Here is a 22,302-nt window from a genome sequence, read left to right as displayed (position 1 = left end):
CCAGAGTGAGGAGCAGATCCCCCATTCCTGTGCCTTGGTCCCTTGTCTGTGGAGAGATATCTGTTGTGTTTCTCACACCCAGAAGCCTGATGCCAATGTTCAGTGTGTCTTTGAAAACTGGACCACTTATGTCAGGATCTGCTTTAGCCACCAGGATTTTTTAGTGTAGCTCCACTTGGGCTCATCTCCTCCTTTGGAGAAAGAGAGGAATTGTGAAGTAAAAATACCTCAAAATAAAAAAGGCAGACTGTTGTGCTTCCAGCAGGATTAGATACTTTTGGTATCTAATCTAATCCCTTCTGCCTCTAAAATGCCTCAGGAATGACTTCCAGGCTCTCTGTCCCTGCTTATGTTGGCCACAGGATCTTAAAACTCCACAAGCAAGTCATAGTCATAACCTTGTAGCTTTGTTTGAACCAGAGGAAAAAAACAAACCCCTCTATTGCAGGGCAGCTGATCAGGTGTAAAAATCTGCCATGGTGTCCCAGGCTGTGTTGCTGCATGTAGGAATGAGGAATAAAGGTGTGAAGTGATCCAAAAGTGATCTGAGCATCTCACAGTCTTTCATGTACTCTCAGGTGCTGCCATTCCACAGGAGGAGGGTTCAGATACAGAGTGATAAAAGAAGCTGTTTCAGAACATGTGTCTGTGTCTCTTGTCCAGTCTGTGGGTATAAGGAGATCTTAGGCACAGCCAGGAACCAGCTTAACTCTCCTCAGTTCCAACCAAGCTCTGCATGGACTGGAACATCCTCATCCCCCAGAGCGTGGCTGTGAGCAGTCCTTGATCCCTCGCCTGGTGGGTGGACTTGGATGGATTGACAGGAGGCTGGAAGTAGGTCTTAGTCGGATGCTTCAAAGAAATAATCTTAAAATAACTCGGGAAATTATTTTTCGTAACATTTTCACTTCAGAGTGTGAGGTTTGGGTCTGAAGATAACCTCACCCGCACAGAGATGTGGCTGTGGATGGTCCCTTTGTGCACACTAATACCCAATTCTCCTTCAAATCTTTGCTGTCAATTTAAATCCATAGCACTGAAATGGTTTTTTATTTTCAGCCTCAGTTCATTGACTTTGTTTCACTGGTTGTTCCTTTGTTAGAGTACCTGGTTCACACTTGAATTATCATTTTGTTCTTCCTTGTTAAGTTGAATTAGATCAAAATAACATTCTGTCATCTACATGTGACCTTTCAGCAGCACTGTTCCCCTCAGTGGCACTTTTTGAAAGTAGAAATTGGTTTGGCAAATTTTTTATGGAGTAGCCCTTTACTTTGGGTGCCTAATTTTACCTCGGCAGAGCCTCCTGTTTCAGAAATCTTTTATGTGTGTAAATATTTATGGCCTTTATGCCTGTAGTACCCAAATACTTCACTAATGATAATGTAATGCTTTTCTGAGTTAGGGAGGTGGGGGGAGAATACTCCATTTTACAATTTCTCCTTTTACAGCTGTGAAAATGAGCATAATTTGGATTATGACCATGAGCAAACCATTTAGAGGAGGCTAGGGATTAAACTAGATCCTGAGTATCTCAGATAAAGACACCAAAATACAAAATCATCTCTGAACAACAAAAAAATCTTCCCGAGACTGCAGCAAGGACTAATTGGACTAAATAGGATGATGGAGAGATGTTTCTGGTAGGTGGGAATCAGGAACTGGACCAGCAGAAAGCAGGATGAATGATCCTGATGAGTAGACTTCAAAGCTTTGTAGCCTCTGCCCTGTGTCAGCTCAGCTGTTTCTCTGAGCAAAATTACAGCATTTGGAAAAGTTCTTCCACAGTGAAGCTCTGGTCAACACTCTCTTGGTGGGTGGCCCTTGGGCTTCCCCAGAGCAGGTGGGAGTTGTGGTGGATGGCAACATTTTTTCTCTTATGATTAAGAGGACAATATTTAGTGAACTGGATTCACAATATCACAAATTGCAGCCTGAAAATGACACTCTTATCTCATTGTGTGTTTTAAATGCTGAGATTTTGCAAAGAGAATCTGCTCCTCTTGTGGACTTCTATCCATCTGTGTCTCTGTTCTTCAATCTTTTTTAGGAAAAATCACCTCTTTTTGGATATGAGATCTGTGGAAAAAACCACCCAATTTCCTTATTAGTGCTTTAAGCAAACTATGTATGATTTATTTACAAATACCTTTACTCCATCTGTTTCTCTGCTCTATGCATAACCCTCACTTTGGGCACACAAACCGCTTCCTTAGCTTCATGCTTCAATTTATTTCACATTTTTGTGCTGGAGGGCACTTTAAAGCTGTTAACTTTGCAATCATTTCAGGGAAATATTTATTTTGCATGTGGTTTTCAGTAAAATTGAACTGAGAGCCTTGGGTAGGTTTCCGCTGATGGTTGGTTTATAAAAATTGTGGGTCAATTTCTGACTTAGGTGAGTTTTTGCATCGATCTGCAGTGCCAGGAATTCATCTGGAGGATGTGCTTTGGTGAACCTCATTTTCAGCTCAGATCAAATTCAATGTTGCCCCTTGAATTCTCATGGCAGACACGTTCAAGGAATGCACAAGAATGTAACCTGCTTTTTCCAAGCCCTGTCCTCATTTGCTTGTTCCCCCCCTCTAAATTCATCCCTGCAGCATCAGGGAGGGGGAATCAGATGGGTCCTGGTGTCAAATGGAACAATTGTGTGTTTTTTGTGGCACAGGGGACATTTATCCTGGTGGGAAGCAGATCTGGCTCCAATCCAGGGCTTCCCAGCTGAACAGGGAAAAGGGGCTGGGGGTGAGGATCCAAGTCTGCCCTTTTGTCTCTCTGTCTCTTGCTTTCCTGAGCCCTCCCTAGGTTGCTTCACTTAGGAGTCAGGGCTGATTTCTTTTTCTGCTGGCTCCCCTGAGGCCATCTGAGCAGGAATTCCAGCTATGATCCTTCTGTCTCTCCCCTCTGCAGTGCCAGAGGCAAGGCTCCAGCTGACTTTGCTAACAGAGGAACAAACAGAGTTGGTTTTGCCTGAAATGACGTATTGTGATATCTTTGTTTTTCTGCAGTGACAATTTGCACAGTCCTTTTCTTGGTCCCCACCTTAGAAAAATACTGGTGTGGGTATGTTAGCTGAAAAGCTGTCCCTCTGGGTTTTAGGATAACATTGCTCTGGGAAAAAAACTTGGATTCTCGCCCTTCTGAAATGTCAGAATGCAATGTTTAGGCATTAAGTTGAAAGGAGAATTCCGGAATGCTCCACAGAGAATTTTGATGGAGAGAAGAGTATTAGATACGCTCCAACCTGTTCTAGTTGCTTCCCTAAACTTTCCTGAGTTCCATGGAAAGAGACCAGTCCTTCCAGAGTTTTGGAAAAGGACTCTGTCTGAAGTTGCCCTTTACAAGAGGCTAAAGTTTTGTGAGCTAAAAATGGCATTTTTCATAGACTCACAAACCATCCTGAATTGCAGGGGATGGTCCCCAAGGATCACCAAAGCCCAGTGCCTGGCTTTGCACAAGACACACCTATTTTTGAGTCCCTGTTTTCCCAACCTGAGCTAGGTAAATACTCCGGTATACAACCCAATCCCGGGAGCTGTTGGAGGAGGAAGAATCCCTGCTAGGAACAGGGTGGCCTCCTGGAGCCTGTTGATGATTTGGTTGCTGATTAACTGTGATGGGTGAAATCCCCATCAAAATCAGTTGAAGAGCTCCCCCTGATTTGAGCAAGGGCAGGATTGCCTCTCTGCTCCCAGCCCTGCAGAAAGGATGAAAAAGTTAAGCTCTGTATATTTACTGGCTCTGTGATCCCTGAGCCTGTTTAATGTCCCAGTGAGAATTCCATCCATCCAGGCCAGCTCCCACACACATTTGAGCCCCTCCTCCCAGACTCTGCTTCTTCTCTGGTATCTGCTGTCCTTGGGTGAAATCTCTTGCTGACATTGCCTCTCTTGACTCAGTCAACCACTGTTATAATCATACAGAGAAATTACAGTGGGAGAAATGATAGCTTTTTCTGGCCTGGTGGCTTGGAAGCCAGCAGCCTTTTGAACTTGAGCAGCAGTTATCCTAATGACATGGGGAGGGAAGGCTGGGGAGGGGAGCCTGTGTATCTTGGGAAGTTCAGGAAATGAAGGGGAGCCTCGCATGGGCTGCTGTTGGCTCCCTAATTCCTGACCCTGCTATTAAAGAGCTCCTGTGGGCTGCATGGCAGGGATTTGAGCAGAGTTTGAGCTGCCCAGCCACAATCCAACTCAAAGTGAGGTGACACCAGGTCTCCCAGGTCATTCTGAAGATCACCACCTTGCTGGAAGGAGATGTTTCTAGTCAGGAATGATTCCTCACTGCTTGGGTTTTGATCTAAGTGTGACAGAGAATGCCCCAAAGGAGATCAGACTCTGTGATAGTCTCAGCTTAAAGTGGGGTTTAGACAGGATGAGGGTGTGGGGTGGTATTTAAACCCAGCAGTGGAGATTAAATTCTATTCTACCTGACTTGGTGCATTTATTTGTATTATTAGGGTTAGTCCTGTGCTGCTCTATAGTCTAAATGGTGAGAGGAGGAGGAGGGAAGCAGAGACAGAAGGAGGTGACAGCAATGGTCAGGCAGGGACTTGTGGCTGAGCTGGCATTATAAAACCAAGTATTTTGCATCCAAGAGCAGCGACCACAGAGCTGCAGTGTCTCTCCAGGTCCCTGGCTGTGTGTACACAGCACTGCATTGTTCCACGGGCACCAGCCCCAGTTATGTTTCTCTTTGCACCCAGAGATGAAAGAGGAACTGTGCACTGGGAGCAGCCCTGCAGATGGGCTGCCCTGACTCTGGAACTCGTTTCTCTTTCTGGCAGCACTTCTTCTGCCCCAAAGCAATGTTTAATTCTCTAGAAATGTAGTGAAAATGTCTACACATTATTGGGGATTTCTGTGAGTGGGAATCCTTGCTCTCTGTGACTGGAATAATGACATCGCCACACAGAGGTGCAGAGTCCCTCCTGCCCTGTCCCTCCTGTCTCCAGCTCCCCTTGGTCCTTTTTACACCTCCAAAACCAACCTTGGCCCCGATTCACCCTAAATCTCTTTGCTTCACCAGCTCCCAGCTTCCTGCTGCTGTGTTTGTATCTTTCATTCAGGGCAACCTTAAAATCCTTAATGAGAAAGTGGGGCTGTAAGCAGAGCTGGGCAGTTCTCTGGTGTGAGCTTCTCTTCCCGAGCTTTTAAACCCCTCTAAGTCCATTAGGCTCTGCCTGCAGTGGATTGTGCAGCCTCTGTCCAGGGTTTGCTCTGCTCCCAGCATCCCAGCAGTGCTGGATGGGATCCCCCATTGTTCTGGTGGGGATTCCAGCGGGGGCTCATGGGGATCTGCCAAGTCCTTGATGTCCCTTGCCAGAGAGCACAGGAGGAAACAGCTGTGCAGACCTCAGATGTGTTATGTGTTTCCGTGTGTGCTGAGGGGGCATTTTTTGACCCTTTGGGCTGGAGCTATTGTTTGCCACCTCTCTGTGCTGTGAGGAACAGGATCCTGTGAGGAGCACACAGGGACTCGGGGACTGTATGGCTGTGTCTGGGATGATGCAGGAGACCTGTGGTGTGGTGAGTGTTTAATGCTGGCTGTCACATACTCAGCTGGGACATCATCCCCCCTCAGTGCTGAAAGGTGAAATCATTCTTCCTGGTGTTGGGCTGTAGTCCTGTGAAACCTCTGCAGTCTAGGCTGGCTTGTTTTTGAGTCAATCAGGAGATTTTTCCCTATTTTCCCATCTTTTCCTTCCCTAGAGCTGCTGGGGATCCTGCCCCTTGCTCCTCTCCATCCTTCTGCCTCTTGGTAGCAGTGACTTTTTTAAAAAGCAGGTGAGGGGTCCCTTTGTTTCTTTTGACCCATTCTGCTCCAGCCTCTCTCTGTGCAGGAAGGAGGGGATGGAATCAATTCCACACGTGCTGGAGTTTGGTTTAGTTTGGAACTCACGAGTGCCAGAGTGGCAGCAGTTCTGACAGTGCAGATGTGACTGACCTAGATTTTTTCATGCATCCAAAAAGAGATTTATTTCAGGAGAAGTTAACCTGTATTGTCTGTTGATGCAATAGCACTTAATGCCTCCTATTCCATTTAATGCTGGGGATCAATGACGCTGCCTTCCCACTGTGGGGGAAGAGTTCTTTTGCTTGAAGAGCTGCTTTGAAGTGCTTTTCTTACAGAATCACTGAATGGTTTGGGTTGGAAGGGACCTTAAAGATCATCTTGTTCTACCCCTTGCCATGGGCAGGGTACCATCCTCTACCCAGATGGTTCCAAGCCCTGTCCAGCCTGTTCTTAAACACTTCCAGGGATGGGGAACCTGAGCCAGGGCCTCACCACCCTATAATAAAGAATTTATAAAATAATAAAGAATTTCTTCCTAATACGTCATTTAAACCTGCCCTTCTCCTGCTTAAGACCACCTCCCTTGCCCTATGAGTACATGCCCTTGTGAAAAGTTCCAAAAATCCCCAAATTCTTGCTTTCTTTGTCCAGTGCTCTCCTCCCCAAGTTGCAGGCCTTAGAGATGACACAGAAGAGCCAGTGGCTCTCTCTGATGTGCTGTGTCTCACCCAGCCACTTACATCAATGGAAAATGTACATGATGTTTTCATGGGGCCTGGTGTAAAAGTTGGCTCCTCCAGGTCTGCTGTGGATGGAAAAAAAAATCTTAAAAAATAAAATGAAATTATCCACCTTGCTTCTTATATCATTAACTGCTTGTGATAGGTTTTCAGAGCATGTGTGTTAGGCCTTGCTAGAAGTCTTAATCACCTTTGAGTCTTGACAAGATCTTCAAAGAAGCAGCAGGAAGTGGTACTTCCAGCGCTTTTCTTGGCCTGTTTTTCTGGGCAGGGAATTTTCACCTCCCCACCAGTGTTCAACACCTTGGCTGCTTTTGCCTTCCTGTGGGCTTGACTCAGCAGAAAATGCCCTGGTCAGGCAGGACCTTTCAGCTCTCCACGTTGGAAATTAGCTCTGTGTGCCATGGGAGGGAAGCAAGTGGAGCCTGAAAGAAGCAAAGGCTGTAACCAACTGCAGGATTCCCCTCTTGGGATGGATTTGGAGTGCTGCCTGTGGAGTGGGATTTGATGTCTTTGATCAGCAGAGCCTTTTTTCCCCCCTCTTTCCTTCAGCCCCAGTGCCTTTAGAGTTCGTAGATCCCATCTGTTTCTTAGAAACTGGATTTCTTTTTTTGATCTTTCTGGTGAGAGGGAGAATTGTTTGAGGAATACAAATGAGCTCCTCCTGTCTGGCACACTTTAATCACACTCAGGGACTGCCAGTTGTTAGCAGCTTGGGGCTGTGCCTGCATCTTTTCACAGCCCTCACTCCCATGGAAGCCCTGTGCATTTACAAGGAATGCAGGGATGGACATTTACAAGTTATGGCTTCTGGGAGAACTCTTTTCTTCCCTTGATACCCTGCAGTTGGTGTTGGGACCTCCTCTGTGACAATGGGAATGTCGTTCCATTTCTCCATGCTGGTTGCTGCCTGTCTATAATGGGAGGTGGCTTTGTTGCTGAGGGGTTGTGGTTTTAATTCAAATTAATTAAGCTCACCTAGAGCCTCATATCATAAGTAAAAAGAGATTATTTTTGTGAAGAGCTATCTGAGGAGCTGGTGTGGGCAGCACTGGAAGTAAGGAGATGATCCCTGTCCTTCCCACTTGACATCTGTAGATCCAGAGGAGAGTGCTTTTGGTTCCTATTGTAGGTAAAAGAAGGAACTTGTAAATATCACATGCAAATGTGAGCTGGGAGTTGCTTTGGTTGGTTTTCAGAGCTCAGCAAAAAGGGCTCAGCTTTCAGAAGCCTCCCTTTCAGCCACTTGTCCGAGTGTGTTTCCAGCACATTGCTTTTGTCCCTAGAAGCAGCTACATATGTACAGTGTGGATATTTTTGGAATCTGGGGGACTCAATGGGGGTGTTTTACATATGAATGAAATTCCCTTGCACAGCCTCCAAGCAGCAGGAACTGGGGAAGGAGTTCCTGGAGAACCCTCCCAAATTATCGCACAGCACTGAGTTGGTGCAGGGAAGGGGGAGGGCTCCTAAACTGCAACAGCCTGAGTGGTTTGTGCCTCCAAACTGGGGCTCTTCATGGGCCTGGCAAGATTCCAGACTCCTTGAAAAGCCAGGCAAGGCCAGTTCAGCAGCCAGGGGCTTTGTCACAGGATTCTCTATTCAAATATTCCAATATTCAAAAAAATCTCGTTCCAGAGTCACTGTCAGTTAATGATACTTTCCAGCAGGCTTTTCTTTACTTCAGATAAGATTTCTGAGGATTAGTATCAGTGTCCCAAGAGAAGAGTTCGGCTACTGATGGGCTACAAAGGACTTTTCTGCCTGATGGGTAGAGACTCTTTTCACTGTGAATGGAAAGAGTTCTGGAAAGCCTTTGTAGCGCAGCTGAGAAAACACACTTCTGCAGCGTGTTCTTAGAAGCAGAATTGGGCCATGGAACCAGGACCAGAGCTGAGGACTCTGAACCAGTCAGTCCTTCTGCAATGCAAACACTGTCATAAAGGGAAAAGTGGCAGCTCTATGGAGCAACTCCCACTGAGCCATCCTGCCCAGATCCAGGGGCAATTCTGGCTGTCCATGGAATCCCAGAATGTTTTGGGTTGGAATGGACTTTAAAGTCCATCCAGTCCCACTCCCTGCCATGGGCAGAGACACTCCCACTATCCCAGGTTGCTCCAACCCCTGTCCAGCCTGGCCTTGGACAGGAATGGGGCAGCCACAGCTTTTCTGGACAACTTGTGCCAAGGCCTCCCCACCCTTATAGTAAAGAATTTCCTTCTAATACCACATTTGAGACAGGAAATTAAGCCGAGGTGTAGAAAGTAAGAGTTGCCCCTAAAGGCTTGGTGCATGCATAAAACAAAAGTTAGATCTTGTGTGTAGGAGTTTCCCAAACCAGTTTGCCACAGGATGGGTGTCTCTCTTTGGGTGGGCAGCTCGTGTGCTGCCTAGGAGTGACGCTCTGTGCCCCAAACCTTGGACTCTTTGCAGATCTGGGAGGACACCAGCCAGCTTGTGAGGCCAGGCTGGGCTGGCTCAGAGCTGGAAGGGGAAATTCAGCAGCTTGGGGAACATGCCACAGGAGTCTCTGTTTAAACAGGGGATAACCTAGTTAGGACCTCCCACAGGTTAATGATTTCAGCAAGCACAAGAGCTGATTTGCAGGCAATATTAGTGCCACAGAGTGGAGAGAACACCTGCAGATGGGCAGGTGTGGTCAGGAAATGGCTGTGTGAGGGGCAGATGTGCTGCTTGATCCTTGTCCTTCGGTGGAAACCAGGTTTTGCTGCACCTCCCACCAGGTTTTCTCCATAAACATTTAGGTCTGATTCAGCCCTCACTTCCCTGCCTGCAGTTGTGTGTGAGAGTGGTTTGAGTGGGAACAGGACGGGGACTGCTGGTATTGTAGCAGAAGGGGCTGTGGTTTGATGGTGGTGGGTGACAACTTCCTCCGTGGAACATGATGTCACCTTGTTACAGTCATGAGGAGAGGAAGTGTCTGGTTCTCATCCGGGCAGGGGAGATGTTTATTTGACAAATACAGGGGTTTTATTTTCCCCATTTCTCTCACAAGCTGTATTAATAAAAAGTGCTTGTGTAGAATCAGAGCTCTTCACATTGAGTCTATTTTTGGGGGGGAAAACCACCAACTTTTCCAATCCCAAACACACAAAGCCCTCTCAGGACCACTACAAATTTCCATTGTAAAAACTGGCATCCCACAGTCATGTTCATCTTCATCTCCAACACCCCTGAGACAACCCTGGGCCATGAAATGAAGGTGAGAATCCAAAACTTAGTGAGAAAATTGCAAATCCAGAACTGTTCCAGCTTCCCAGTGAGTGGAAAAAGCCTAAGGGGCAGGACACATCTCCAGTGACCTGAGAGGGACAGGGCTGGATCATGGCACGTGATCTTTTGCCCTCCTGTGTCTGACCAGCTCTTGCCCCTTGGATGTGTTATTAATTCTTGTGTTTTGTGTTGACTTGAAAGTCATGGCTACAAACCGAGGTTTTTTTCCATCTCGGTCCCTCAAGGTTTACAGACCAACTCATATGGAAGCCTTTGAAGTTCTGTGTGCTCTTTTCATGGCCTTCAAGTGTGGAGTAATGCCTGAAAGAAAGGATAAATCTTGGAACCACTTTCATTTCTCTTTTGAACTTGGTTCCCCTCCTTCTCTGCCATGGTGACCTCCTGAGATACAATAAATACACAATGAATATGTACTGGGAAGAGATGGAGCCTTTTTTTTGATCTGACCTTAATATGCTGCCATGCCACCTGCAGGGGAGGGTTATTAATTATTGTGTGAGTTCTTTATGTTTGTGTCCAGCTGGCCTCAAATTCTTAATTGTATTTTGGATGTAATCAGCCAAAAGGGCAAGTGAAATATCTGTATGACATCAGTGAGGGAATAAGGGAATGTTGCAGTCTGAAAATGTAATCAGTGGAGCACGGATGTGTCTGATTCTTCTGAGCCTGGTCCAGCTTCTGATTTCTGTGCATCAGGTCTTATAAGCTGGATCTGAACTGACAGAAAACAACATGTGATGTCATTTAGGCTGCCTTTACTATGAGTTTGGCAGGCGTGTACAGGAGACCATCCTTGGGTAGTTGTATTAGCACCATAAATGCTGTTCTGTGCAGGGCTGTAACTCTTCAGAATAATCTCTTTATTCCAATATCTTTTCTTGGGGAAGGGGGGCAGGGGGAGGGGAACAAGAATAAAACATTGTGCGAATAAATCCCCACAAATACACAGCAGGAAATCTGGTTGCTGGAGCCAGGGTGTGAAGAAAATCCTTAATTTGATTTCTCTTTAGCTGAGGTGCATCAGGTCCATGGAGCAGTTTCCTTCAAAGTGATTTTGTCACTGTCCTTCCTTTTCCCAGATCAAACCCACCACCCAGAGTGTGGTTTAGAGGAAGAATTGGGATGGAATCAGAAAAAAGGAGGTGTGAGGCTCTTCTGGATTGCTCGATTTGGGATTTTTGAGCTCGGAGAAGGGCTGTGGTCTCTGGATGGGTGCAGGGCTGCTTAGCTGGAAATTGGGGTTTAATACTTAAATCAGAATTTTTGCTGTTGAAAAGAGCTATTTTTACTGGATGAGACAGCTTTTGGTAGCTCAATTCATTGACACATAGAAGGGCCATGATGCATAAAGGTAGAAGAAATTGTGATATTTTACCAGCTGAGAATTTGAAGCCCCTGGATGAAATAAGGTCTGTGATTATGGGATAATCTATGGGTCAGTCAAGGGCCTGATTTTCAGGTCACAGAGATTGATTTTATTCCTCTTGCTTTCACAGAATTACTCCCACTTCACATCAGTGCCAGGAGAATATTCCTGCAGCCGCAGCCTGACAACTCCAGACTTCTAAGTAGGGACCTGTGCAATTACCAGGGCTGAATTTAATTACAGCCTCTCAATAAAATGGCTTGTGACAGAATGTACAACTCAATAAATTCACCAGATTTCATCACACGCAGTTGCTGTGGGGATTAAGTAGTATTAAAAAGGCAGATGTGTTTATAGTGATCAAGCTGCTATTTAAAGTTTTGGGTAGGGGAGATCTGCCTGCTAACAGTTAAGCTTAAATGTTAAGGATTTTCACCTTATAAACCCCTCTTAAACAATAGGCACATTTAGTGCTGGTAGGAGCAAGAAATAATGTGTAAAACTGCTGTCCGTAATAGCAACTGGAGCCCTGAATACATGGTTTTTATTACATACACAATTTTGGTAACATCTGACCCTAACTCATGTTTATTTTGTCCATTTCAAACAGTTTTTCTCCTTTCTGGTAGTGGCATTCATGAGCTGAAGCCCCAGAAAATTTTCATGCGTGCTTTGGATGACAATTAAACCAGTTGAAAAAAATCCTTTCCAGTGGAAAGCTGGAAGCATGGGCTATTAATAGAAGCTCCAGGAATGGGTTGTTTGCAAGCCAAGGCTTGCTCAACTGAGGCAGGTTGCAAAAAAGAAAAAAAAAAATGCACATGCCACAATGCCAGGAAGCTATAAAAGCCATTAATCCCCACCCATGAGCACATCCATCCCAAAAGCAGAGTTTTGTTTTCAAGGCAAGGCAAAGAGCTAGATCCAGCTCTCTCGCTGAAGCAATAAATTCACTGGAGTTTAGCAAGGGGTCAAAAATATAAAGGCATTGCTCTTCATTTTTTTTTTAATTTGAGAGAGATTCCAAGTGCCAAAAAGAGATCATATGAGGATTTTTCTGACTCTGATCTCAGAGCATCCTGCAGGCTGTTGGGTAATTCCCCTGCCTTCTGTGCTGGATTCCTCTTGCCCATCTCCCTTCTTGCTCAGGGTGCAGGTACCACTCTGCTCCAGGAAAGCTCTTCAGGAGCAGAAAGCCCCTGAGTTTGGAAAAGGGAGCCAAGATGTGATGCAGCATTTACTAAAGCCACTGTTTAAAGCTGAGATTGGCACCGTTTTCAGTGGGCTGTGGAAGTGATTTTAAAGTCTGGGAGCAGCTGGATGAAGACAAGGAGGTGTTTCAGGCCAACCTTAACTGTAGTTCAGCTTTTAGGCTGCCCTTTCTGGAATCACTTGTTGGATTTGATCTGTGTGGGTCCCTTCCAGCTCAGGGTATTCAATGATTCTGTGAATTGGGCAAAAATGCAGTAGGAGCGATCTGAACTTCAAAATGGGATTGTGCTGGGATCTGATTTAAGTAAGGTTTTATGTTAATACATGATAAGGATGTGTTAATAATGGGTGATGCTAGCACTTTATATAAAGTGCTGCTAGCACTTCTAACCTTTTTTCCATTATTTTTCCTTGCTTATATTAAAACAACACTGCTTTATTTTCCCCATCCTTGGAGCATTTCATCCGTTCCCCTAAGTTTTTGCTTCCCTTTTCATTTCACACCCAATTATCTCCCCACCAGCATCTAACCAGTTTGGCCCATGAGATACAGAATATTCCAGCGTGGCTGGGTGACTGCTTTGGTGCAGAAGAGCCACATGGATCACCCAGTGTTGTTGTCTCACTTCAGCTCATTGTCTGCCTTTAATCCTGAGCTGATTAATCTGCCCGAGGAGGAGTGAAGGACCCTGAGCTGAGCGGGGCAGGCAAGAAAACAGCCCTGGCTGGTGGTGGGTGGGAGCTGGAACACTGGGAAGCAGGAGCAGGTGCACCTTGTAAGCCTGCTGTATAATGACAGGAGAGCCAAACCAGGAATGGGAAGGGTAATTTAGAGTCTGGATGATTAGGGCTGGAGCATTTGTGTTCACAGGTGCTCAAATCCCACTGCCCTCAGAGGGAGGTTAGAGCTTGGATTGTCTGAGAGAAAGACTGTCCAGGTATTTTGGAGTCCTGCCAGTGTTTAACAAGGAAAAAATTAGAATATTTGTAATGTATAAAATAGTTTTTCTAATTTTTTTAAGGAAGTTCCTTTGCTGGTGTAACAGCCTTGTTTGCCCTCAGCCATGGGCTGCTGCATTTTGGGCTCTGCAGCTCAAAAGGTTAAAAGATAATCTACAGAATGTTTTCTGCTCTTAGCTGAGAAACCAGTGTAACCCTGAGCTTGGCTTTGCCCTGTGCCTTGCTGAGAGTGTGTTAAATAAAGAGAAACATTAGGGTTAGACCTGAATTTCACTCAGATTCAGGGACCCCCTACAAGGCCCACAAAGCTATTTAATTTCTTCTTTGAAGATTTCAGCACTGGTGAAGTGATTCTTACATGATCTTTTCTTTTTGGTTTTTTTTTTTTTCCCTCTCCGTTTTGTTTCTGTTTTTGGAACAAGCTTTTAGTTTAAAAATGAGCTGGCAACTTCCTTCTCAGACCTCAAGTAACTGAATTAATTTGCACAGCACAAAAAATCAACAACAGGAAGAAAATATCTGGGCTGGGAAGCACACCAAATCAAGGCTGTGGTGGTGGAGGGAATAAAGGGGTGACAACAGCCTGTGTCACTGCAGTTTGTCCTAAGTGTGCCCTGCAGGCGTGGGGTCACCCAGGGATTGAACATTCCTGGTTCCTGAGGTGATGGAAGGAAAGATGGGGCAGTGGGATGGGGTTCCCAGGGAGAAGGAGCACTGTGGGGTCAGGACAGCGCTGCTTTTCCCATGGGAAGCCTCCTGGGAATTTTCCAGGAGGGAGATTTGCTGTGAGCTGGGGTAGGTCAGCCCTTTGTCCATGGTCCTGGGACAGATCATCCCCAGGGGTCATCCTGGAAGCCTGGGGCTGTGGGAACGTGGTGGGATGGAGCCTCCATCAGCTTCTTGTGCTGCTCTGGAGCACAGGGACCTGAAAGAAAAAGCTTTTTGTTTTGCTCTGAGCTCTTGAGGGCAGGAAGAAGCTTCTCTGAGCTGCATTTCCATCTGGCCATCGCAACAGGCAGAAGCAGTTTCAGAGCTCAGTCCTTTCAAGAGCAGATAAGGAGTCAACCTTGACTACTCTCCTTTCCAGGATCTGGGCTCATTTTTATTTATTTGGTTTCCCCCAAAGCCCACCCTTGCATGGAGGGATGTAGGCCATGATCTTGCAATGTGTTGGCCCCTCCCATTGCACAGAGGATGAAGAATCTAGGAGACTGCCATTCATGTCTGAGTTTCCTCCAGACCAGGGTTTGGTATTACATCCATTTTCTCCATGCCTTTTGTGCAGCATCCGCTGCTCCTGCTTGCTCTGCTGTGGCAGCATAGCTTCCCTCCTGCCCCAGGGTCAGGTACAGGACCCCAGCTCTTGGGCCCCTCTCCAGGGATGTCCCTGTCACCATGGCTGTCTCTTGGTGTGCTCTGCTGGGTCCTTCCCCTGAGTCTCTTCAGACCAATTCAGTCCCAGGGTGCAAAGGCTGTCGTTTACCTTGCACTCTCAGGCTGCTTTCCTGCTGAGTTCTTCCATGTGGATGGAAGTGGTTGTTCACTGAAGTTTGCCTGGCAGAGCTACTGTAGAGAAAAAGTGTGCTGTGTTTTGAAGGGGCTAGAGAGTGATTTGGCTGTCAGGGAGCTCAGAGGTGCTGCCACAGGAGATATTCCCAACCCCTGGAGCTGACTTTCCTGCACACTTGCACCAGCACTTCCATGCCTGACTCTTATTGCCACCAGCTGTGGTTTGGCTTTGTCAGAGAGCTGACAGAGCTCCCTTACCCCTGGTTCCACTGCCTCCAGAATATCCCATTTGTCATCCTTGGGCAGTGCATGAAGTGAGGTGGTGATAAAGCTCTGATCCCTGACAGCACAGTCATTCCTGGGAGCTCCAGAGCACTCCCAGGGGCTCAGTGCTGGGCTTTGAGGACTCTGTATTAACCCCTTGGTGCCTTCAGGCACGATTTCCCAATGCCCACAACCCGTCCATCATCTTGGGGCTGACAGAGCTCTGAGGGCACCTCTAGTCTCAAGTGGAGATGGATTTATTCCTGTGATGTGTTAGAGATTAAATGGACTTTTTTTTTTTTTTGCTTTTTAATTAGACATTTGTGTAAACCTGGGCTTTCTCCACATCCCATTGGAAAAGCAAAGGGAATGTTATTTTTCTCCTTGTTGTTCATTCTACTTAAGGAAAAGATTAACTTTGACAGAGCAACAAGGGCTCTGTACTGGCCAAGAAACAATTCAGGCTGGAAGTTAGTGTAAGGTTTCTGACCACTGGGGTGGAGCAGATAATGGAACAGAAATTGGATGATTTTTTTAAAAACAGGTCAGTTTGTTGTCTGCTTATATTTAGGCTGTTTTTTGCAGTGGTGGTGAAAAGCACATCCTTGGTGTGGTGCCAGAAAAGAGGCAAATTTCCAAGTTTTCACTCACAGCACGGATTTCTGTGATGGGTATGGGGGGAACGAAGACAGAGACCCCCAGCCACTCCTGCAGACCTGAGCTGATGGAAGCTGCAGCTGCCAAGGCAGTAAGGATGTGCATATTGTGTCCTTGCCTTGCTGTGATTCTTCCAGGGGAAAAGCCTCTTAGAAAGCAGAAATATTCTAAGCTGTCTCCCTTTGCAAAAGGGAGAGGGTGGGCAGAGTTCTGCAGCAGGGATGTTGTTTTGGGTGAGCTCTTGGCTTTCTGCAGTGTGTGCGCAGCTCAGGCAGCTGAGAGGTCTCTGCTGACTTTGGTGACTGAGGCTCGTGGCTGCTCAGGAGAGCTGGGCTGCCTTTCCCAGTGTGAATCTGGTTCTTTAGGCAGTGCAAAACCAGTAAATCTTGGCTGCTGTGTCTGTGTGGGGGTAAAGCAAAGCTTTGTTTTGCCCTGGGGGTGAGTGGAACCCAGGGGCTCTGTCTCTCATCCCAGCTGTGACTTAGAGCAGCTCTGATCGTCACCATAAAGTTAAAAAAAAAAAGCTGCTGGGATTTCTCTGCTGATAATTGAAGCAACTTTTTATTTTTCTATGTATTTTAATGTAGAATCAGGCCGGGCCCTCTCCTCCCCAGCAGTGCTTCCCAGTTTGTGACCCCCGAAATCCCACAGGCTTTTCCTATTCTCTCAGTTCGGTACTGGAGATGCTGACTTGCTTTTTCTTATTTCACTGTGTCTTTTGAGGATCTCCGAGACTCCATGTGCTCAAATAAAAACCAGGAACACTGAGCCTTCAGATCCAGGTCCCTTGCATCACCTATTGAGGCTGTCCTGCAGCTGCCTGTGAATCCAGTTGCTGCTGGATTTGTTGTGAGGATCAAACTAAGCAAGTGCCAGAGGCAGCAGGACCTTCTCAGTGTCAGAGAGATCTCTGCAGCCACAAATTGTTGGTCCTGCTTCCTCCCGTCCTCTGGAAGGTGCTCCTGGTTGGGATGTGTAGCACCACCAGCTGTAGTAAACAGGCTGTAATAACAACTCATTTTCCTTCAGCTGCTGCTCCATAATCGACTTCCGTGGCTGCATTCTCCAGAAACCACTGAGAAATGGCAAACTTAGAACTATTTTAAGGGGAAAGAGGATGCCTTGATTTTGCAGCAGCCTCTCTACAGCTGTGCTTGCTGTCCTGGGCACCCAGGAAAGCTTCTGCACCAGAAATTTACCAGTGCTTTGGTTGTCGTTCCCAGTTGACCACGTGGTTCCCGAGCCCGGGACAAGTTTGCTGACGGCGTTTGACCAGTGGCGAGAGTGGGCAGACAGCAAATCCTGCTGTGACTACTCCCTGCACGTGGACATCACTGAGTGGCATAAAGGTGTTCAGGAGGAGATGGAAGCGCTAGTTAAAGATCATGGTAAGCTCAGGGAAGCCTTGCCCCTCCTTGTTTTTCAGGATCCCCTATTATTTAGGGCTGTCTCTCATGCAGTATTTTACTTTTATATCCCAATAAAGCTGTTTTAGGCCCATTCTGGCTCCTTGAGAAGGCTTGGGCAGTTGGGATTGCAGAGGGCTCAGGGGTTGGGGTACACTGGTGTTGCAGCACTGATTTTCCAGAGGTGAATCTCCTGCTTTTCCCATGCAGAGCAGCTTCTGTGTTCAGTGAAGGTCCTTTGGGTTCATCAGTGCCCTTGATGATACCTGGAGCCATTAAAGTGCTGTAAACAAGGGAAATAGGAGCCCCAGGAGGACCAATCCAGCTCTGGATGCTAAAAGTGAAGAGCTGAGTAAAACGACCTCATAAGTTTTCCCTCTCTTTATTTACCCTTAGCATTTCATCCTCAGGCTGGAGTAATTTTCCATCCTGTTTGTAGTTTCAAAACCCAGCATTTTCTGCCATAATGGGAACTTCCCACACGTGCTGGTTGAGAGCTTTTAGTGGTTCCAAAGGCTGGAGAGGAAAAGCCAGCTTAGGATCAGTCAGGGTCAGTTTGGACACGTCACAGACACAGATTTCCCATTGTTCTCCCTGGAGGGTGAGGGGGATCAGCCAAGCAGGCCCAGTCTCTGTTTTTGTGTGAGGTCCATTTTTGCTTTTATTTTGTTGCTCAACCTCCTACAGTGAATTCATGGAATTATTGATGGGGGCTGATTTAGGGATTGTAGTTCATGGCTTTACTGCAATGTGCTCTCTTTCCCCCAGGTGTGAATTCCTTCTTGGTGTACATGGCTTTCAAAGATCGCTTTCAGCTCAGTGATTCTCAGGTAGAAAGGAAGGCTTTGTGTTTAATTTGTCACAAATTAGTGTTTAAATTCAATATCCTGGGATCTGACACTCTATCCTGGTTCCAATCTTTATGTATGTAACAGTACCTGAGATTGGCAGCAGCACCCATAGCTCTGCTGTGAAGAATATATTTTTAATTAAAACTAAAATGTAACCAACAGCAAACCCTGAAAGGCTTGGCTGAAGGAAGCCATGGTAAAACTCTCATTTTGAGAGGTCAGAGGTTTTTTTCTCAGCTCCTTTGGGGTAGAAGCAGTGGCAGTTCTATGAATTGCTGCTTTATGCCTCTGCACAGGGCAGGACAGGGAGATCTCTGGGCTAATTATAATTATTCTGTTTAGAAGCTAAAACTTATCCTGGTCCAGAGGTGTGTTTTTGGTGGTAGAATCACTAGGACCTCAGAAAGGAATTAATTGCCCTCCTGTTTGCTGTTCTGGTGGGCACATTTGGGCACATTTAGCTGTTCAGAGGAGCAGTTTATGTTTTTGAAGGTGTGGGAGGAGAGGAATGCCTGGGAGTGTTGGTGTGTGAGTTATCTCTGAGGGCTCTGGAAACATTTTGATGAGGGAACATTGATGGCGCCAGTTGGGGGTTACTGGACCTGAGCCCTCTCAGACTGGTTGCTGGAGTGGGAAATCACACTGCTCCTACCTCCAGATACTGGATTTCCATGGAGAACATGCCCCCACCATTCAGATATAAGGGATGTTTTTCGTGCCAGGCACCAGTAAATGAGACATCAAACAGGTACAGCTCTGCAAGTCCTTTAAAATCATCCAGCTGTGGGGCTTGAGTTGTTGCTGTTTCTTCCTCCCATACTCCAAGCCTGCCGCTGGATAATCCTTCTTTGCCACATCAGCAGCATCCAGCTATAGAATTGGGAAATTCAGTGATAGGCATGAAAATGGTTTGCGCCTCTCCAGCAAACCGCATCTTATATTGCTTAGTGCTTCTCTTTCTCTTTTCTCCTCTGCAAAATTCTGTTTTCTCTGGGGATCTGGGGTGTGGCCTTCCCAACAGGTGTGTTCCTGTTGTGATGTGTGTTATCTGTCCCCCAGATTTACGAGGTCCTCAGTGTGATTCGGGACATTGGCGCCACAGCCCAAGTGCATGCTGAGAACGGTGACATCATTGCTGAGGTATGGCCTGTTTGTTCTCTGAGTTATTGGCTTCAAATGCTGGCAGGGGTTTAAATTCTGACTCCTTCTTTGCAAACTGAGAGCCACCCGAGCTTTTGAGAGTGTGGCATGGCTGTATCAAGGGCGTAAGTGGGGCTGTGCAGCAGTTTTTAACCCCTTTGACGCTGATAAAATAGGTTTTTGTGGCAGCTTACTGTTTGGGGTGGATATTGGGCATCTCTGCCTCTCTCCTCAAAAGTGAAAAGCTGGGTGTGACTGTCACTGTGTGGAACAAATTGTTCTGCAGGAAATAAGAAGGGGGGAGTGGGAAGGGATGTAGCTTCATACAGTACATGGGGGTGCTGATGTTTGGGGTCTGTTTATCCTTCAAACAGCAGCAAGGGAGAAATGTTAATAATGTATTCAGTTTAATCTTATCTCCAGCTCATTTTGTACACTGTGTCTCAAGCACCCAGAGGATTTCTGTATTCTTTGGCTGGGCAAGAACCCACCCCAGTCCTTGAGCCCAGTTGCAGGACAATCTTTTACATGAGTTATCATTTTGCCACATCTTAAAGATGATTTTATAGACGCAAATGAGTGCTGAAAGTCGAGGGGCTATGAGCCCAGTGTTAAGTGAATCCAAATAAAAGGTTTCCTTGGCCTCCTGTGAACAAATCAGCAAGGTTTTGTGAGCTCTGGTTATTCTCAGCAAGGGGAGTTGGACAGGACTTTCTTGCAGGGCCCTTATGCAAAGCCCCATGTGATTTTTAGCCAGCACAGATGCTCAGGATCTCACTCATGCCCCTTTCCAATAGCTGTGTGTACTGCGAGAAAAATTCCCTGTTGCTTTAAATCTCATCCATGCTCTTTTTTCTTTTCTGCTTTAGGAGCAGCAAAGGATCCTGGAGCTGGGGATCACAGGCCCTGAAGGGCATGTGTTGAGCAGACCTGAAGAGGTGAGAACTCCCCTGCCTTTGCATTTACTCCCCTCCCCAATTTGTAACATCTCTGCATTGCCATTAAGTACTTCAGGTTGGGATGAATGTGGCTGGAAACAGGATTTTTCTGCATTTAGGGTTATGTTGGTGGAATTTTGCTACTGTCCTTTCTAGGTCTACTGTCTTGGGCTTCTCTCTTGGTCATTATTTTGTCAGACTTCCAGTGAATTAGCAGAATTTTTTAATACATGCCCAAATCCTAACATTGTTTTAGGTACTTCCATAACTTCCATTACTGTGCTATTTGATATTCTGATGAAATTTTACCAGTGGGGTGGGGGTTTTTACAGCAATGGATGAAGTGGTTTGCTGAAGGCACAGAAAATGTGTACCAGAGAGAGGAGGTCATGCTCAGGCCTTAGTGCAGCACTTTAATCTAGTTACCCTTCATATTTCCCCATGGATTTCTCTAGGGATGAGCACTCCAATCCCTCTAAGCCTTGGAAATAAATCCCAGAAGTTTTAAAAAGCCTTAAAACTTTGCCTTTGAGGTTGGTTCCCATTGCATTCTTCACTCACAGTCCTTCACTGTCTCTAAGCTGGACACCTCACCGTGGCATTCCAGGTTTGTGGGGTTCATCTGTTCTGTACAAGCAGCCCTTTTTGTTCCTCCAAGATCCTGGGACTTTGCTGCCTTCCAGATGTGACAGCTGGGAGCTGGAGCTGTGAGATCATCCACACATGCCCCTCATGCTTACTCTGCATTTCCTCCCCTGGATTCTGACAAACAGCATCCAGAGGCAGTTCAGTAGGAACATAAATCATTCTGTTGCCTGGGGGGGAAAAAAAAAGCTCCACTTATAAGTGAATCCCCACAGAACACAGAATCTGTGTGTGGCTCCCAGAGCTGGAATCTTTTGCTTCCTGAAATTGTGAGCAAACACTTTTGCACTGAGCTTTCCAGTCACTCATCCAATTTGTGGTTTTTTAACATATTTTTTGGCCTGCATCAGGGGAATGGGAACAGATGTTGGTGCAACACTTCGTGGAGTTCAATTTGTTTTCAAAGGAATGCTGCTCTTACCTTAAAGGGTCTGGACATCAAACCAGCCAAGTTGTGTCTGGCTGTTTAAGAGCTCATCCTTCATGGAGCAGGAGCTTTAAAGTGTGAGTTGTGTGGTTCCCAGGCGTGGATGGATTGTTAATCTGTGCAGGACTGTGCTCTGCCTCAGTGCAGGGAGGAAAAAGGCAGCCTGAGGACATGTGGCTGCTGCAGATAAGGCTCAGTGAAGCCTCTCCCTGATGTCATATGGGGCAGTCTCTGTGCAGCTGAACTCAGCTGTGCTCTGCCCAGGCTTGGGAAGCATTTGGTCCAACATTCTCTGCCTTGAAAGTCATAAGAAACAGAGCAGGAAACGATGTCATCTGCTTCCCTCCTCCCCCTTTCTGCAGCGTGGGAGTGACTATGTGCTTTTAAAAACATCCAGCTCCCCTTGAGCTGGCTGCTGATAGAGGCCAAATTCCAAGGGTGGCAGCAGATCCCTAATTCCTGTTGACTTCAGCAAAATGGATTTTTGTTGTATCTCTCTGGGGTGCTGTTGACACTAGAATTGTCTTTTCCTGCTGTCCTTCAGGGAATGCAAAGCCTGTCCTAAGGATGGTTGGCATCTGACTGGACAGCTCTGTCATTCAGAACTCCATCTACAGCAAACCAGCAGGAGTTGCTGAGCAAATCTAAAACATTTATTAACTCAAAACTCCTACTCCTATTTCAGGTAGAATACATCAGAGTGAAGCATTCAGGGGCTGGCCACATGTACTTGTGTCTTGGAGTGCACACATCTGAATTCCCGGCTGGCAGGAGGCTCAGATTGAGGCTTAAGTTTCACTGCTGACTCAGGGGTTTAGCTTTGCTCACCTGAGTGTTCAGCACATTATTCCAGCCAGAAAACAGGGCCTGGGTTAAGACAGCACCATCCCAAGTCAGCCTTACCCATCACTTTCTGGAAAACTATCCCCCTCACAGCTCTGTTCATTCTGTGATGACTTTTCAGAGCAATCCATCATTTTTTTGTTTTTATTTCAGCCACAAAAATGCTGGAAGCACAAGCAGTTGAAATGCTCCAGGAAATGTCATTTTGTTTTGGTTTTTTTCCACGAGAACTGCTGTGTTAGGGCTTCTAATGCATCTTGATAATTGCAAACATTCCTCTTTGGACTACT

General features: G+C 46.3%; 1 protein-coding gene across 2 annotated transcripts in view; it reads left to right on the top strand.

Moving 5' to 3' along the window:
• Nucleotides 1-22,302, top strand: part of DPYSL2 (dihydropyrimidinase like 2) — a 52,372-nt gene that overhangs the window by 15,185 nt on the left and 14,885 nt on the right. For both annotated transcript variants that reach the window (XM_059870390.1, XM_059870391.1), the window contains exons 4-7: nucleotides 16,986-17,150; nucleotides 17,937-17,998; nucleotides 19,079-19,159; nucleotides 20,029-20,097. In XM_059870390.1, coding sequence (XP_059726373.1) covers nucleotides 16,986-17,150; nucleotides 17,937-17,998; nucleotides 19,079-19,159; nucleotides 20,029-20,097 — 377 coding nt within the window. The remainder of the gene's footprint in view (nucleotides 1-16,985; nucleotides 17,151-17,936; nucleotides 17,999-19,078; nucleotides 19,160-20,028; nucleotides 20,098-22,302) is intronic.

Source organism: Haemorhous mexicanus, chromosome 30, assembly GCF_027477595.1.
Source record: "Haemorhous mexicanus isolate bHaeMex1 chromosome 30, bHaeMex1.pri, whole genome shotgun sequence".
Lineage (NCBI taxonomy): Eukaryota > Metazoa > Chordata > Aves > Passeriformes > Fringillidae > Haemorhous > Haemorhous mexicanus.
The sequence above is the reverse complement of the archived record's forward strand: the minus strand, read 5'-3'. Positions and strand labels throughout refer to the sequence as shown.